A 15,591-nucleotide genomic window follows, 5' to 3' on the forward strand; every position below is an offset into this window, starting at 1 on the left:
ATGACTTTCATAACAGGGGAACAGGAATGATAGATTAAAAACTATAAAAGTGCTCCAAAACTGCTTGGAAAAACAACTAAGAGAAAACTACCCACATACAAGATAGGCAATTGTATAAAGTAAGTTCTATCCTAGTTGTAGTACTTATTCAGTATTTTTATTCATCTTCTGGATGCTAAACAAGATACTTTGCTTACTCAGCATTCTGAAAGCATCAAAAAAGGACAGAGAAAGTTCATTCTTCAGGAAGACATTTAAAATGGTGTTCAGTAACTGGACATATGGTCTTAAAACTTTAGGCTATTATTCCATTAGAATAGCAGTAAGGTACCATGCTTAGCCTGATCTGCATCACCTGTACAAGGCCAGGAAAGAGAAAGACTAACTAGCTGCTAGATTTTTTTTAAAAGGCAATTTTTCATACTGAAAAATGTGAACAGCAATATATTTGGCAAGACATGTGAAGCAATCCTTTCACTTCATTCAACTGTCCTAAGGCATAACACTTCAAGAAAAATATCAACTTGTCAGAGTTCAGAGGTGAAGAAAGATCAGGAGTTAGTCATTCAACCTCGAGAAAAGAAGACTCGAAAAACATGATAAACACAGGATGGACTGTCCTAGCTCTCTGTTTCTGAAAATAACATTTTGACACTGTGGAACAGCCATTTCAAGTAATCTGTAGTGAAGCAAAGGACACTTTGATCACCTTAAGCATAATCATGAAGGTTTATTTTAAAGAGCTGTAGGAAAGATCAAAGGTTTTAAGAGTCTAGGGGGAAATTATAATGTAAAGCCACGATTCTGTGCTCTTCCTCCACAGGTAAAATATGGTGGGCAGAATCAAGGAAAGTTGTGCTCAAGTGAAAATTCAAGCACAGATTATGGGTACAAAAGTAATGAGTACAGATTTGGCCCAGCGGCAACTGGGGAATGCAAGTGGCATCCCCTTTCTCCCCTGAAGTTCCTCTGCACAGTGCCGTACAAAGGAGATCAAGCACAGAAAATAACAAAGTTGACATCATAATGTTTTCAAAGATTTCTAATTTCAAAAATTCAATCATCCAAATCACAAGCTCCAGAATATCCAAAAAAAAATCAGTCAAACCAATAAAGATGAAACACCATGTTTTCATCTTTGACCCTGTCTAAAGAAAACAAAAACAACAATAAACAATATGCAGATGGTCACCCTAAGAGGAAAATTCCAAAATCTAAATAACTACCATTTCATTCTTCCCCCATTCCAAAGGGTTCAAATTCTCCAATCTTTCCTCATGTTTAAGATTTTTAAAAAGAAATTAAATCATACCATATAATCCATTACACAGTTTCCCTAAATGGAAAGATAAAGAAACTAGGATAGATTCATCTGTTTTGAAGGATTTTTCACAGAACGATTTCACTAATGGGAGAACAGTTTGACTCCGATCATCTGAAAAACAAAAGAAATTTTTAGAGTTAGCCATTTGTCAACATTTTAAAAAGAGCACAGAGACTGAACTTCTGTAATAAATTGAGAAAAATTTAATTTAACATTCTCAGGATTACTTCTAGCAGGCACTCACTGCAGGTACAAAGCAAGAGGTAGAGAGAATGATCCTAAATTTAGTACCTTTCTTATTAAGTTCATTTTGTTGTTACTGTTAGTGAAAAGGCATCCCCCAGTAAAGTATGAAGCAGAGAATAATCAGTCACTACCTTCTCCATTCACCAAGAATACAGAGAGAGAAAGAATATTGCAGTACTCCTACAACAGTAGGAATACAGGGAGATCAAGACTGAACATGTCTGTGACAGTAAATAGAAAAATCAGGATATTCTGTAAGTTAATTTTTCAAACCTACTGAGAAGTGTTTCAAAATCTTTTGGTATATGATAAATTCACAGAGAAACAAAATAATTAAGGACACAGGGAATAAATTAAATAATTTAGAAATTAAAGCCAAATCCAAACATTTTGTGTCCTTATAAAATAAATGAGCAAATGTTTGAAGAAATTTATATCTTTGGACTTTTTTTAAATAAAATCTTTGTGTTAAAATGTTTGAGTTTTAAAGGTATAATGATTTTTTAATGGTAGATCAACAGCAACATTCAGCAACTAATTGTGGCAATAATTGTGGGTGAACAAACTGTGGCAAATTAGATTGGGCTGAAGAAATACTTTGATATTGTGGGGAGAGAAACTCTAGAATGTCATTTTGGGTCATCTACATTCAAAAGTGTTCATTTTCTAGTTCAGCCGTGAAAGCAAAACCCACACAAACCCAACTTCTAGAAACTTTCCTTAAAAATCTGTAAATAACCCCTTATTGCTTTCTCTAAGCTTCTTACAGTGACTCAAAGCAGTAGTTACAGCAGGGGGGTGGGGGAGGAGGAGTGAAGAGTGAGAGGTGCAAACAGAGGCACAAACTTGGTAGCATCAATACAGAGGCTCAAGAATCAGAAAATTATCCTACTATCATACTTACTTATAAAAACACTCACTGCTAAAAAGTCTATTTACAGTATTCTCCCCAAAATGATACTATTTTTTTCTTTTGCTTATCCACTCCTCTGTATGGCTTCAATACAATCATATACTGTAGTAATTCATCACCAAGTTGCTGTACAGTACATTTTTGTTGAGCTAACACATTGTATTGTGTGTACTGATTGCACTACATTAATTCATTAAATACTAGCAAGACAATATTCCCATAATTTATGCAGTAATTCTACTCATTCCATTTAGGCATTTTATATTAAAATTTTGGAATATGGTAATTGATTTCATGGACAACTTGCTCCCTTAAAATTTCTGCATATAAAGCACTGCAAGACATGAAATAAAAGGAAATACAAAGGACAAAGCAATGAACAAAATAAAATCAGAAATGTCTGAATAATGCAGTCGGAAAAAAAAGCATTTACACACAATTATAAGATGCACTAGAGGATTAAAAATTGGGCTAGGAAGCCTAAATTAGATTCTTACCTGCATCAAACATATCGAGCAGGTTCACCAAGGTCTCAAAAGCTGCCAGGCGTACACTGCTGCCCTCATCTCTTGCCAGCTCCACTAACTCAGGAAGCACCACAGTTTTTGTTAGTTCTGTCCTGCAACGTGAAGCAAGCAGTCAAAAGAAAACCTACAATGAAACAATACTGCCACTGCAAAACTGAATTCTGCCTTGAAATACTTGTTTAGATATTTTTTTGGGTAGTCAAGGAAAAAAAAAGAGACAAAGTTCTAAGAAAATTAATGTTAAATAAAAAACCTCCAATCAATCTCAGAACTTTTCTTCTTTGTCAGCCAAGGAAACATGCAAACTTTACACACAGAACTTCATCATTAAAAAGGCATTCAAATTAGCTCAAAATAAATTAGAGAAAATGTAGTCTGAAAAAAAATCAAAGGACTCCAGCTATTTCACTGTATCACTAAGAAACTTCTTATGATCAAATATGCTCAATATGATGGTCCAAAATCAACATTTAATAAGTATGAGCCATGTTGGATTGACGTGTCTGGAAATCTTATACATCAAAGATGAGCCCTCTTTACAGAGAACATCTACTGCTCAGAGAAAATGCCATTTCCCAACTAGTCTAAACACTGACTTTTGGCCTTCGTAAAGAAAGGGTTCTGCTTGTCCTTTTTTGCCTTGGTACATACTCACCTACTAACATACTGCTAATACTTAACTCCATGATGCTGAAATAAAAATGCTTAAAACATCCCTTCCATTCAGACTAAAGCAGTAACAGCTTCCCCTTTGGTAAGTCAATATAAACAATAATCCTTTTAAATGTTTATAATCAGCATCAAAGTGATTTGCACCTTACAGAGTTTATTATACCTATTACACCAGCAAATCAAGAGGTGTTAACAGTATTCTTTCAAGCAAATGATTAAACATTCAAATAAAATTATGAGAAAATGATAGCTCATGTAGTGGCAATAACACCAACTAGTAAAAATAAAGTATTTGGACTGTTGTCACATTATACCTTCAATATTTACCTGAAAATTTGCTGCTCATGTCTGCTTAGTTATTTTTTTATTTACTTACTACCTATTCTTCCTCAACATGACACATGGAATAGCTTCCTTACTGAAAACACTCAATGTTTACCATTTCTCATGAGATTAAATCATTTAAAGCACTGAGAATGAATTAAGCAAAAACTTCTGAGACAGAACAGTCTATATGAATACATTAATGCTAAAAATAAAAGCTGGTGAGGAAAGAATCAAATCAAAATACACAGGACAGATCACTAATTGACAACAAAGTATTTAGCCCTATTAAACCCACTATTCTAAGGTGAGGTAAACTACCAGTAATGCTTTTTTTCCCACTGCATAATACCTGTGATTTTTTTAAACTTTCAACTCCTAGATAGAATAAGTGAAAATTAGTTCATTTTGAAGACACTAAACAGAATTTAGAAAATTTCCTTGCCAGTATGGTTACTTTTAGTATAAGATGTAATCTATCTCTGCTGTCTAGCACTGGGTAAGGAATCTGTAAAAAAAGTTACTGCTTTTTTTCCTCCTTGACAAAATAACAGGTACAGAGACCTCGAAATTAAAAGTATTTGTTCACTAAGATACCAATCCTGTATGTAATTAACATTTTCTTTTATTAAAGTTCCAGACTTTTTCAATCCTATGTGTGAATATTGAAGGCCTTCAAGCTTCGAGTAAAGTTGATACTGAGCTGAAATTTGTTTACAAAAGCCATTTAGCATTCTTTCTCAAAACTCTGTAAAATAATTATTAAAACTACTAATAGTTGTCAGAATTTTTAAATAAGACACATACTACCAATGGATAACTGAGATAATTTCAAGAAGCTATAGATGAAGTCATTATTCAAAAGATCTGCTGGGTTTATGGTTCAGCAATTTTAATATAAAAGAGAAAGAAAAATCTAAAAGTGGAAAAGAGACAACTGCCAACAGCCAACTACTAAGAGCACATCTGTACATTCCAAATTCATTATTGAGTATGCATGAATTCAGCAATTTTAAAAAGTGTTTAGGTTAACGCTTCAGAGAAATATTTTGCGTTTAAGATCAGTCAGGCAAATTGCACTCACCCTATTCCACGAGCTATATGTTCCAGCTGCCGACACATGCAAGCTCTAACTTCAAATTCCACATCTTGGCACAGTGATTTTACCAATGGAAGAACCTCTCTTTTAACACTAAAAATGCGAAGATTTTTTTATTAATATATAGAACAAGAATATATAAAATCTACTGAGTAGTACTTAACTGTACTCACATATTATTTGTTTATCCCATATAAAAAGTTACTAATTTATCACAGACAGTAAAGTATTTTTCTGATAATCAGCAATTAGAAAAGAATATTGTACATTGGATGCAAATGTGTTACAAAGAGACAGGAAAAGGAATATTTCCTGTCCTTATAATTTGCTCATATTCATCTATTATTTCTTATAAACTACAAAAACAGTAGTTAGGCTACTTCAGTAGAATTCTGTCCCCAATTAATAACTTCCAATCTTTAGTACAATTTCTGAACAGCCACTGAAAGAATAAAAAGATTATATAAATGGAAATGCAAATCCCAATTAAATGTCTGTAATACCTCATCTTTGATATGCAGGTATTATCACCCAAGATATAATTAGGAAGAAAGGAGAAAAAGAATTTAAGATTAAAAGCTTGAATACTGCAATGCCTTCAGGCAAGTAGGACAAGTATTCATGTAACTCAATGGCAGATACAAAATAAAAATTTTGATTCCTATTTCAGTAAAAACACATATTACAACTTGGCAGAATCAGCCATTGTGTTTCCTTTCACTGCCCAAGTGTAACTTCTGTCATAAAGTATTCATAAAATATCTCTATAAAAATCCTTATGTTATTGCAAAACTCAAGATAAATAATATGTTGACACTGACAAGCAAATTTTCAAGTCAGCTTGCACAGCCTCCATTCATTTCAGTGAAAACTAATTTACTTCTTACAGAAAAAATTGAGCCTCAAGTTTCAAAAATTGTACAGTCTTGGAAGTTCAGCATTTTAGAATACACTAAATTAAGGGCTACATAAAAAGAAAAAAAGACTTTTTAACTTGGAACATTGGAGGGTAGAAAAAATAATGTTCCATGACAAGGACAGGATATAAAAGAACCTGGGAGTAACATCAAATACAAAATAATTTAATTATAGTAAAAATTTTATGTGGAAAAACTGTGCTATTCTGCAGAAGAAAGTGAAGATATGCTTATATATTACGTACACCAGAGGATAGATATGTCTTCTGGGCCTGTACCAAGAGCCCTTCTGAAAGTGGAATGAGAGTGCATATCAAATTTTACTCAGTCTGCCACATTCTAAACCTGAGGACCCAGCTCTGAACTGCACTCAAGAGCTCTCTACCAGAAGAACAAGATATCCCAGAAAATTCTGAGTTATTGTCTTAAAATGTAGAGGCTGTGCAGAAAAGGTGCTAAGACCTGTTTACTCAAATGTGGGGATTCCTGCTTCTGAAGAGCAAGTAATCATGTTGAAGAAACAGCACAAAAGATGTGATTGTTATGGCTACTAATTAACACTACTATATTTCACATAAGATTCCAAGTGATCTGTAAAGTCACTTATTTCCATGAGAATGTAACATCAAATAAATAAATGCAACTGCTATTCTGACAGAGTCCTAGAGATTTAGAACATAAAGATTTGGTAACATTCTCAAAAAATACTACCATTTTCATTAAATTTTGAATGTCCAGCAAATGAAGATTTAGATAGTTTCCTTTTGGGTGCTTCTAGCTCTTTTTTATTGAAGAAAAAATAAACGTAATCTAAAGAAATTTATTCCTAAATGTCTTGTCACATTGTCCTGTTCTTCTTCTTTTCTGTTATGCTGAATTCTTACATTTTGGGGAAGATCAAAATCATTACTAGAGTGTGCTTCCTCAACTAGACAGTTCCTGGGCACTCAGTGGCCCACAGTGGATTTCTATTGTAATTCAAAGTCGTGTTGTGCTGGATTGCCTGGATACAAACACATTTAGGGAAGTGGCCCTGCTAGCACAGGCCTGGCTAAACTGACCAAGGAATGTACCACACCAGCTGCTTTGGGCAGATGAGTGACTCGGATTTACTTTCATCATTGCACCCTCTTCTGTCCAGGCTCACAGACACTGAATCTAAGGGCTGGATAATATCAGGGAACAACAGCAGTTCCTCATATATCTACATTTTAATGAAAAAAAAAAACCCAAAAAACAAAACCAGATCTACATGCTAAATTTGGTTACATAATAAAAAGTTATGAATGGAATTCCTCTTCCTATGACAAGAAACTCAAAGGAGATGAAGTTGTATTTTGTGCCTGTTAAGTTTGCAGAGAAATCCACTGTGTGGCTTATTTTCTAGTAAGAAAAACAATATGGAAGAATGGCCTGAAAATGGTATCCATTCAAATCTGTGAAAGAACATACAAACTCAAGTTATAAAATGATGAACATCAGCAAGTCTAAACATGCCAGTTAAGTAATGAAAAGATCTATGAAAAAAAAATCATTTTTGCAATAAAGTCTACTTTTCTTGCAGTAATTTTTGTCCACTAAGAAAAAAATACTGGTTTACACTGCAGAATGAAAATATATTGACAGTCTACTTACATATGAGCTTCAAATTTGTTAGCTACTTTTCCCATGATTTTACAACTAACTAAGCGGGACTGAAGTGTTTGAGAAAGCTGTGCTTTGGAAACAAGAGGATTCAGGATCTATGTGGGAAAAAAAGAAGAAATACGAGCGGAAAAATTGTGAGCATTAAATAAAGTATTCCTCTTCTAAAACAAATCTACAAAAACATATCCCAAATGTCATTAACCTTTTCACTGAATTAATCAGTATTAATAATGGCACCTATGCACACTAATAGTCAATTTTGTTTAAATGACATCTTTAAAATTACATTTAAATTAGATTTTGGAGGTGACTAGAATAATATCTCTGTGTTTCTTCCAACCTTATTTTTCTCCCCTTTAGAAGTTGAATTTTTAAACAGTTCTGGAGTTTACTCTCATTTCAATGAGAATGTTTATACTACACAAACAATCATATATTTAAATCTCCATATTGTTTTAAATTATAAACACAGTCAATATGTCTGTTGCAAAGCTTTTGAACTTAACAAAATATGAACATCTAAAAGTGAATAAATTATCTAACTAAAGGAGACTGGCATTATAAATTAGTGACAGATTTTGGTCTTCTTTCTTGAGCTACACAGTGAAAAATTAAGAGTGTTTGCAGTGCATTAGAGTTTTGGTACACCAAGAACTAAAGAAATTCACTAAGCAATGGATCTCCAGCATTCAGTTCCATTTAGCAGATATTGGAAGTTTAGTCCAACAGTGAACAAGATATAGTTTCTTCGTGAAGATATAGAGAGAGATACTAAGTTGTAAATCAAAACAGGATGCAGGAAAACATGTTACTGAAAGTACAAAGTGCAGTGGAAACGTTACAGTGGAGTGTAAATAAGTGTTGACTTTATTTGCTGAAGAACACTACTTTTTTTAAGGTGACCTTCCTGTCTCGCCTTTTTGCCCATTTGTCTCTTACAGTGTGTTCCACAACCATTACCATTTTCACAGGTATGGAACTGACACAAATCTGACTGAGGTGAATAAAACTTGCAGGGAAATACAATCTTGCGATCTTAATTTTTTGTTGTTAGCATGAGAGATAAGTATTACCTCGTGTCTGACAGTTTCTTTTGGTAGAGCTTCTATTACAGCAAGAAGAGTTTCTAACCATGCATTGCTGACACCTGTTTAAAAGATATGAGTTATATGTGATGTCTTATACTGTACATACACCAACTAAACCAAACATATACCAGTTTTACAAAATTTGCTCTAACTTTTTACACAAATCTGAAAGCCACTATATTAACATTCAAGGCTTCAGAGTATGAAGTAGGATAGGTAAGAAGCAAGGTCTGCCCCCATTTCTTTTCCCTTTCCAATTCCTATATAAAATTGATAACTGCTCTAATTGCTTTATAAAGCTAATTTCTCTCATTTAGAAGCATATTCTTTTCTTACCCCCATTGAAACTTTCTAGTTGCACAACAGGCCTTTTCTTTCTATCGTATTCTAAAATTAGTGTCAAAGAAATTAAGAAAAAATAATCAACACAGAAGAAATGTCAACCATCCTCCCTCCGCTTTCTCAGCCACAAAATGTTGGTACTTCAGGAGAAGCTCAGACTCAGAAACAACTTTGGGATTTAATCCTCCTGACAAAATGAGAGGGGTTTTTCTGCTTCAATCAGAATTACATTTAAATATCGGTATGAAAGTCATCATGCTGCAATCTTTCTATTCATCATGCAAGTCTAGATACAAAGTCACAGTGATCACATTCACTGTTGACAAAGCACTGTAGGGTCACTAAGAAAACAAAACATGTGGAGATCATCAGCCATGAGAGTAGCTGTGCAGCCCTGACCTGCATCTCTGTGTTCCAGGTTCTGGAGAATGATGTGTAGGAAGGAGTGGGAGTACGTATGGATGGACACCGACTCCTCTTGCAGAACAGTCAAAAAAGAAACAGCAGCTGTTAACTGCATTTCCACTCCTGCAACATGCAGAACCTCCTGTATAATTACAAATTGTAACAATTTAGAGAGTGAGGCGGAAATGTGCTGAAAGAACATCCAAATTTTTACATTCACTTTTAAAATTAATATGCAACAACTTGGAATTTGCTGTAAAATTATTTTCTCTTAATAGCAATTTATTGCAGAGATTAAATTTTCTTATGATATATCATGAATCTTCTAAGAAAAAAGAAGTTACTTTTTTAAAAAAAAGTTATATTCTTTTTGACTTGAAGTTTCATCAATGCAATGCGTGGATTTTTCTATAGAAACAGACCAACCAAGAATTGCACTCCTGTTGTTTATGCACATGAATTAAAAATAAGTATTTCATTCATTCATTCATTAAGAGATACTAAAATAGCAGAAGACAATTTAAATTTCATCCCTTGACTAACAATGGAATGCAAATGAAAAGTACATACATATTGTCTTAAGAATAAATCAAGATACATTAGAATATTTATCTAGCTAACTAAACATTTTTATTTCTGAGCTCTGACACACAAAAATGTTATGAATTAGGCTGTCTTTAAAATCATCCATTCAAAAGTTAAACAAATTTAGTGTGTTGAAGTGAAATGAAATATTACTATTTTTTTTAAGTTTAGAAACAGGCAATTTAAATTTTAAATTTCAGATTTATGCACAGACCTTGCAGGATGCAATCTTTGACACAGCATTCATTGTAAGTATTAGTAATTGTAAATATCTATCAACTAAATGAACATTCTATTTGTTTACTTTTCTAAGTGTGCCTTTCTATTTCCCAAGAAAATAAAAAGTTCATTATTCTTCTACTAAAGCATTACACTTATTTTACAAATTACTGCAAATTCAGTAGGAGTCTAAAGCCCATACTTCCTACTTAGCATTTTATATATGTAGTTTTGTTTCTTTTTTAAACTGCTTGATATGAGTGGTTTCTCAGATCACTCACCTAAAATCAAAAATAAGCTGAAATTAATTGAAAAATAAAAATAAGCCTGGATCTGATTAAAAAAAAAAAATACATTTTGCAGCTAAGTGCACAGTTGCTTATGGATTACTGGGTTACAAACTGGCTGCATGGCCAGGTCCTGAGTGTTGGTGAATGGAATTACATCCAGCTGGCAGCCACTCACAAGTGGGGATTCCCAGGGCTCAGTGTTGGGTCCAGTCCTGTTTAATCTCTTAATTAATATCCTTAATGGCCTGAGGTTCAACAAAGGCAAGCACTGGGTCCTACACCTGGGTCACACAAACCCTGCAGCGCTACAGGCTGGGGAGAGAGTGGCTGGAGAGTGACTTTCCTCACTGAAAGCGTGGTCAGAAACTGGAACTGGCTGCCCGGGACATGGTGGAATCACCATTCCTGGAAGTGTTCAAAAGGCACCTGGATATGGAACTCAGGGCCATGGTGAAAATGGTGCTGCTGGCTAAACAACTGGACTCAATAATCTTAGGGTTTTTCCACATTTAACGATTCTATGACTCTAAGCATTGCATATCAGAGGAATTTTGCTGAGAAAATAGTTTGTAGAGAACATCTGAAAAATTACTATTTGACTTGGTATAAAACAAGTTCTCATTCTACAAATGTCAAACCATTTGTACATACAACTGTACGATTACTAGCTTATTTCAAGGAGAACAATAACTTATCTCTCAAGACCTGTCCCAGCTTACAACCACGTTTCTTTCTAAAAGGATCCTCTGTGACCTTGCTCCCGCAAATGAAAAAAAGAAACAGCACTGTGCTGCTTTCCAAGAAAATATTTGCATTCAACACCTACGGAAACTGCCTTCTTCTTATTTCCACAGACTCTGTCCTTGTTCCACCATTGCTGTTACAGCCACAGCCAAGAAAGGATAAGGACACCTACCAGTTTTGTATTTTGAATATTTTTGGGATCAGAATACCTGTCCAGACTTTTCTGGGACTCTGCCTTAACACTTGTTCAAAAAAACATCACTTAGCACAATACAACAACCAAAAGAACCAAGAGAACTATCCAACACTGTAGGTGCTAACACAGCAGTGCAGACCAGAAAATCATGGAGCAGTGCCAGGTTAACAATTGGTCTTGATGAACTTAAAGGTCTTTTCCAACCTAAATAATTCTGTGATTCTATGAATTCAGTTTTCCGTACATATTTACTTTGTACGCAATACAAACAGGGCTACTTACCAACAAACAAAGTTTCCAAATAGTCTCCTCCACTGATCCACATAACTCTGGATAGTCATGTGTGAGAACACATTCTCTGGATGTACCTCCTCATGGACCTCGGGAGACATTGAAATATAAATTTCTAGACTGCTTACACACCTGCCTGCACTGATGCTTACACTCAGAACTGTACAGTACTGCATTTGGAAAAGCATGGGTCTCCTCTTTCCATTTTCATAAAACTCAAGCTGAGTAATTTAAATTTACTTAATATAAATTTATTTATTTAGAAAGTAGTGTACTTTTCTATACATGGATACTCCACAAATTTTCACTCCAGACTACAAAAGCTCTCCCTGTCTATCTTATTCAGACAAGCATGACGTATTTAATGGAATTTAAGGTTATTAACATGTTCTTAAATATCCTAATGTCTACAAGTTAAACTCAGGCCTCAAAACTTAAAATTTAGAAAGCCTGGTTTATTCCATTAATTGGAAAAATGAAAATTCACCTCCAGTTTAAATGCACATTTTGTCCTGCAACAACAGAATTCTCTTGAATGAATGCTGCAAGCAGAGACATAGTTAATTCATTTTAGTGACTGCATTGGTATGATAGAAATTTTAGACTAAAAGACTAAAAGACACAGAAATAATGGAGATTACAGAAGGTGAAGGATATAATGAGAATGGACCTTAAAATTATTGCTCAGAATAAGGAAGGATAAAAATCACCCCACCTTTTCTTAAACTATAAAATCAGCTACAGAAAAGAAAAGTTTCAAGAGGAGACTGATATATTAGGAAAATAAGTAACTCTGAAAATTAATTTGGAACTAATCAGGCAACACTGAATAAAGCTTGATGTATACACAACAAGAAGAATAAGCATAGTTTGCTGCAATCACAGCATTTGGAAAAATGTCTTATTAGTCATTCAGATAGACACCTGCATCTCCCTCCATCACTTTCGGTTGCAGAGCCCAAAGATGGAAAGCAGGAAAAATACTATTAATGTCATTTGAAAAGAGCCATTTTGTGCACAAAGAGAAATGCCTGTAAGAATATCTAAGCTTTCCCTAAATCTGCATTTCAATGACTTCCAAGGTTCATGAGGAGGTGCATGCAGAAATCCAGAGTGGGCTTCTCTAAGCAGAAGAACACATACAAGGATGCAACTTCATTTTAACAGCAGAATTTTGAAAGAAAACTTCCTAATCTCACTCCTACATTAACATCTAAATTATATACTGTATGCTTGTTTGAATAGTATAACCAAAATACTGACACTGAAATCAATAATTACTTATGTATGTATGTCACATTAATTGATGTATTGATTTTACTCATCTCAAAGCTAAAACACTTAGGTTAAACATATAGTGTCTTTGACACAATTTTAACTATATTTCACAGAATGATAAGCAATTCACATACACCCATTTCTATATATCTAGAAGTAACCAGGTTTATCAATTTTTCACAAATGAAATACAAATTTGCAATGTATTCAGACTGAACATTCCTTGTATTTATTTCTTTCCTCATCTGCTTTACCCTCAGCTCTAATAAAAATGCTAATTTTGCTTTGGGTGTCTGCAAGTATACTAAATAAGTACACTGGTTTCCTTATGCAATTATATGGTAACAATACCTTCAAAGAAACAGCCCTCTGAAAGTACTGCACAATTCATTTTTCATGTGCCAATTTGATTTCACAAATGATTACTCTCAAGCTAAAGAAGTAGAACCAAGTGCAGCAATTTAAATCAGTTTATTTCCCTGCAATGGTAGATTACATTTGCAAGACTCTAATCACAGTGGAGTTCAATTATGCCTTTACAGACTATAAAAGTTTCCATTTAATGGTCAGGATGATTCCTCCAATAAAAAATAAGGCTAAGAAAAAAGAAATAGGTCAAGTTAATGATGTCAAATACTGTTTTGCAGTTGAAAGTGCAGTGCAAGTGGTTACAACATCACTTCTATTACAGATAAATATTAGATAACAGAACAGCATTGAAGAAGTGGCTTTATAAGAGCATTGCCACAGAAAGGAACTTACTGCATATACATTCCACAAACTTTCAGTTTATAAAGCTTAAACTTTAAAGGAACTCTTGGATTTTAATTTGGACCTCATTATATTTTACTTTTTTACCTCTGTCTGGAGCCCATTAACTTACATTTCATTTAATTTATCATCTAGGAAGACATCCAATTTGGGTTTAAATGATACTGTAAGATGAAAACCACACTACTTTTCTCACTAATTTGCTCAAAGATTGATTGCATTTATTATTAAAGTTGTCTGCTTCATTTCAAATATTTCTATCTTCACAGAAAGATGATATTTCTATAAGAAAAATACGGGTATCTTTCTAATAAGAAAGACATTTCTGCCTTTCATAGAAACTCCTAATGCTTCTTTCTTCATATACTGTTTTCAGTTGAATGTCTTCAATATTATAAAGGAAGATACTTTTACCAAGTAACTATGTACAGCCTGATCAAAGACCACACTAAGATCCAACTCCCACTGTACAAATACTTTCCTATTCATGCAAATGATCATTCTTCCAAATATTTTCTTCATCCCTGTATAAAAAACTTAAAACTAGAATCAAAAACTGTATTCCCATACTAGACTTTTTATTGAAGACAGGCCAAGACCAGCCCTTCTCCACAGTCTGAAAGAAAAGGGTAGAAAACCCAGGCATTTCTTATTCCTCCTTAATTTTAGGAAGAATTCTGCTCTCAAAGTAGAAAACCAGAGGCAAAAATGGATCCAGTATGATAAGCATAAAAAAACCAAACCAACCTTTCTTGAAGCCAGTAGGTTGGTTTAGAAAGACTGCATTACATATGTCAGATTAATGTGGTTGTAACAGCAGATATTTGGTGCAAGTTGAAGGGTTATCAGTTACTTTGCAACTTCAAATCATTCTTCTCAAAGCACTTTTACACTCACACATATTTAAGCAAAACGCCTATTGACCTGCATCTTATAGCACAAAATGCAAGCAGAAGCACTTTAATGTTTTCTAAACCAGCTGTGAGTCTATACAAGTCCTTAGTCCTGAGAAGAGCTATTTCTTGACCATTTACTGAATCTAAATAATCAGATAAAAGTTGAAACAGCTCCTTTTAAGAAACAGAAGTCTCCTGAGATCACAGACATTTCAGGACATATAATGAAGCTGAGAGGTGATGTGTGACATTCACAGAATGCTTGAAGGCTGGAAGGGTCTTCTGGAGGGCATTTTGTCCAATCCCCCTGCTCAAGCAGGGCCAGTTACTGCTAAGACATGCCCAAACTGCCTTTGAATACCTCCAAGGAGGAAGACAATAACTTCTCTAAGCAACTTTGGCCACTGCTTAGTCACCCTCACAGTGAAAAAGTGATTCCTGACGTGCAGAAGAAAGCTCCTGTGTTTCTGTTCGTGCGCATTGCAACAACAGCTGCAGCTCTGTCAGTGGGTACCATTGCAAAGAACCTGGCTCTGTCTTTGCTTTGTCAGGCATTTGTATACATTGATAAGGCCCTCTCCAACTCTCTTCTTCTGCAGGGGTCCTAGGGGTTATTAGCATTATTAAGTTTTGCATTTGCATTTGTGATTTAGTTTGCTCTTATTTGACCAAGGCTGCCCCTAAAACCACGCCTTAAATGAACTTGTACATTTCTTCTGAGCAAGGGTACATATCTGGGACAGAGCAGAAATACAGAGACAGGTATCTTCTTCACAATCACAAAATTATCGAATAGTTTGGTCTGGAAGGGAGCTTT

At 34.3% G+C, this 15,591-nt stretch overlaps 1 protein-coding gene across 2 annotated transcripts in view; it reads right to left on the reverse strand.

The window, feature by feature from the left end:
* The window catches only part of PPP4R4 (protein phosphatase 4 regulatory subunit 4), a 56,787-nt gene that overhangs the window by 19,598 nt on the left and 21,598 nt on the right, over positions 1 to 15,591 (reverse strand). Inside the window, exons 2-8 of one of the 2 annotated variants that reach the window (XM_064423496.1) lie at positions 11,821 to 11,918; positions 9,499 to 9,646; positions 8,743 to 8,816; positions 7,658 to 7,764; positions 5,091 to 5,198; positions 2,981 to 3,102; positions 1,313 to 1,435 (exon numbers count right to left, since the gene is read on the reverse strand). In XM_064423496.1, the coding sequence (XP_064279566.1) occupies positions 1,313 to 1,435; positions 2,981 to 3,102; positions 5,091 to 5,198; positions 7,658 to 7,764; positions 8,743 to 8,816; positions 9,499 to 9,619 (655 nt within the window). In that variant the 5' untranslated portion in view covers positions 9,620 to 9,646; positions 11,821 to 11,918. The remainder of the gene's footprint in view (positions 1 to 1,312; positions 1,436 to 2,980; positions 3,103 to 5,090; positions 5,199 to 7,657; positions 7,765 to 8,742; positions 8,817 to 9,498; positions 9,647 to 11,820; positions 11,919 to 15,591) is intronic. The other variant, XM_064423495.1, reaches the window with a different exon arrangement.

The sequence above is a fragment of the Passer domesticus genome, chromosome 6, assembly GCF_036417665.1.
Source record: "Passer domesticus isolate bPasDom1 chromosome 6, bPasDom1.hap1, whole genome shotgun sequence".
Lineage (NCBI taxonomy): Eukaryota > Metazoa > Chordata > Aves > Passeriformes > Passeridae > Passer > Passer domesticus.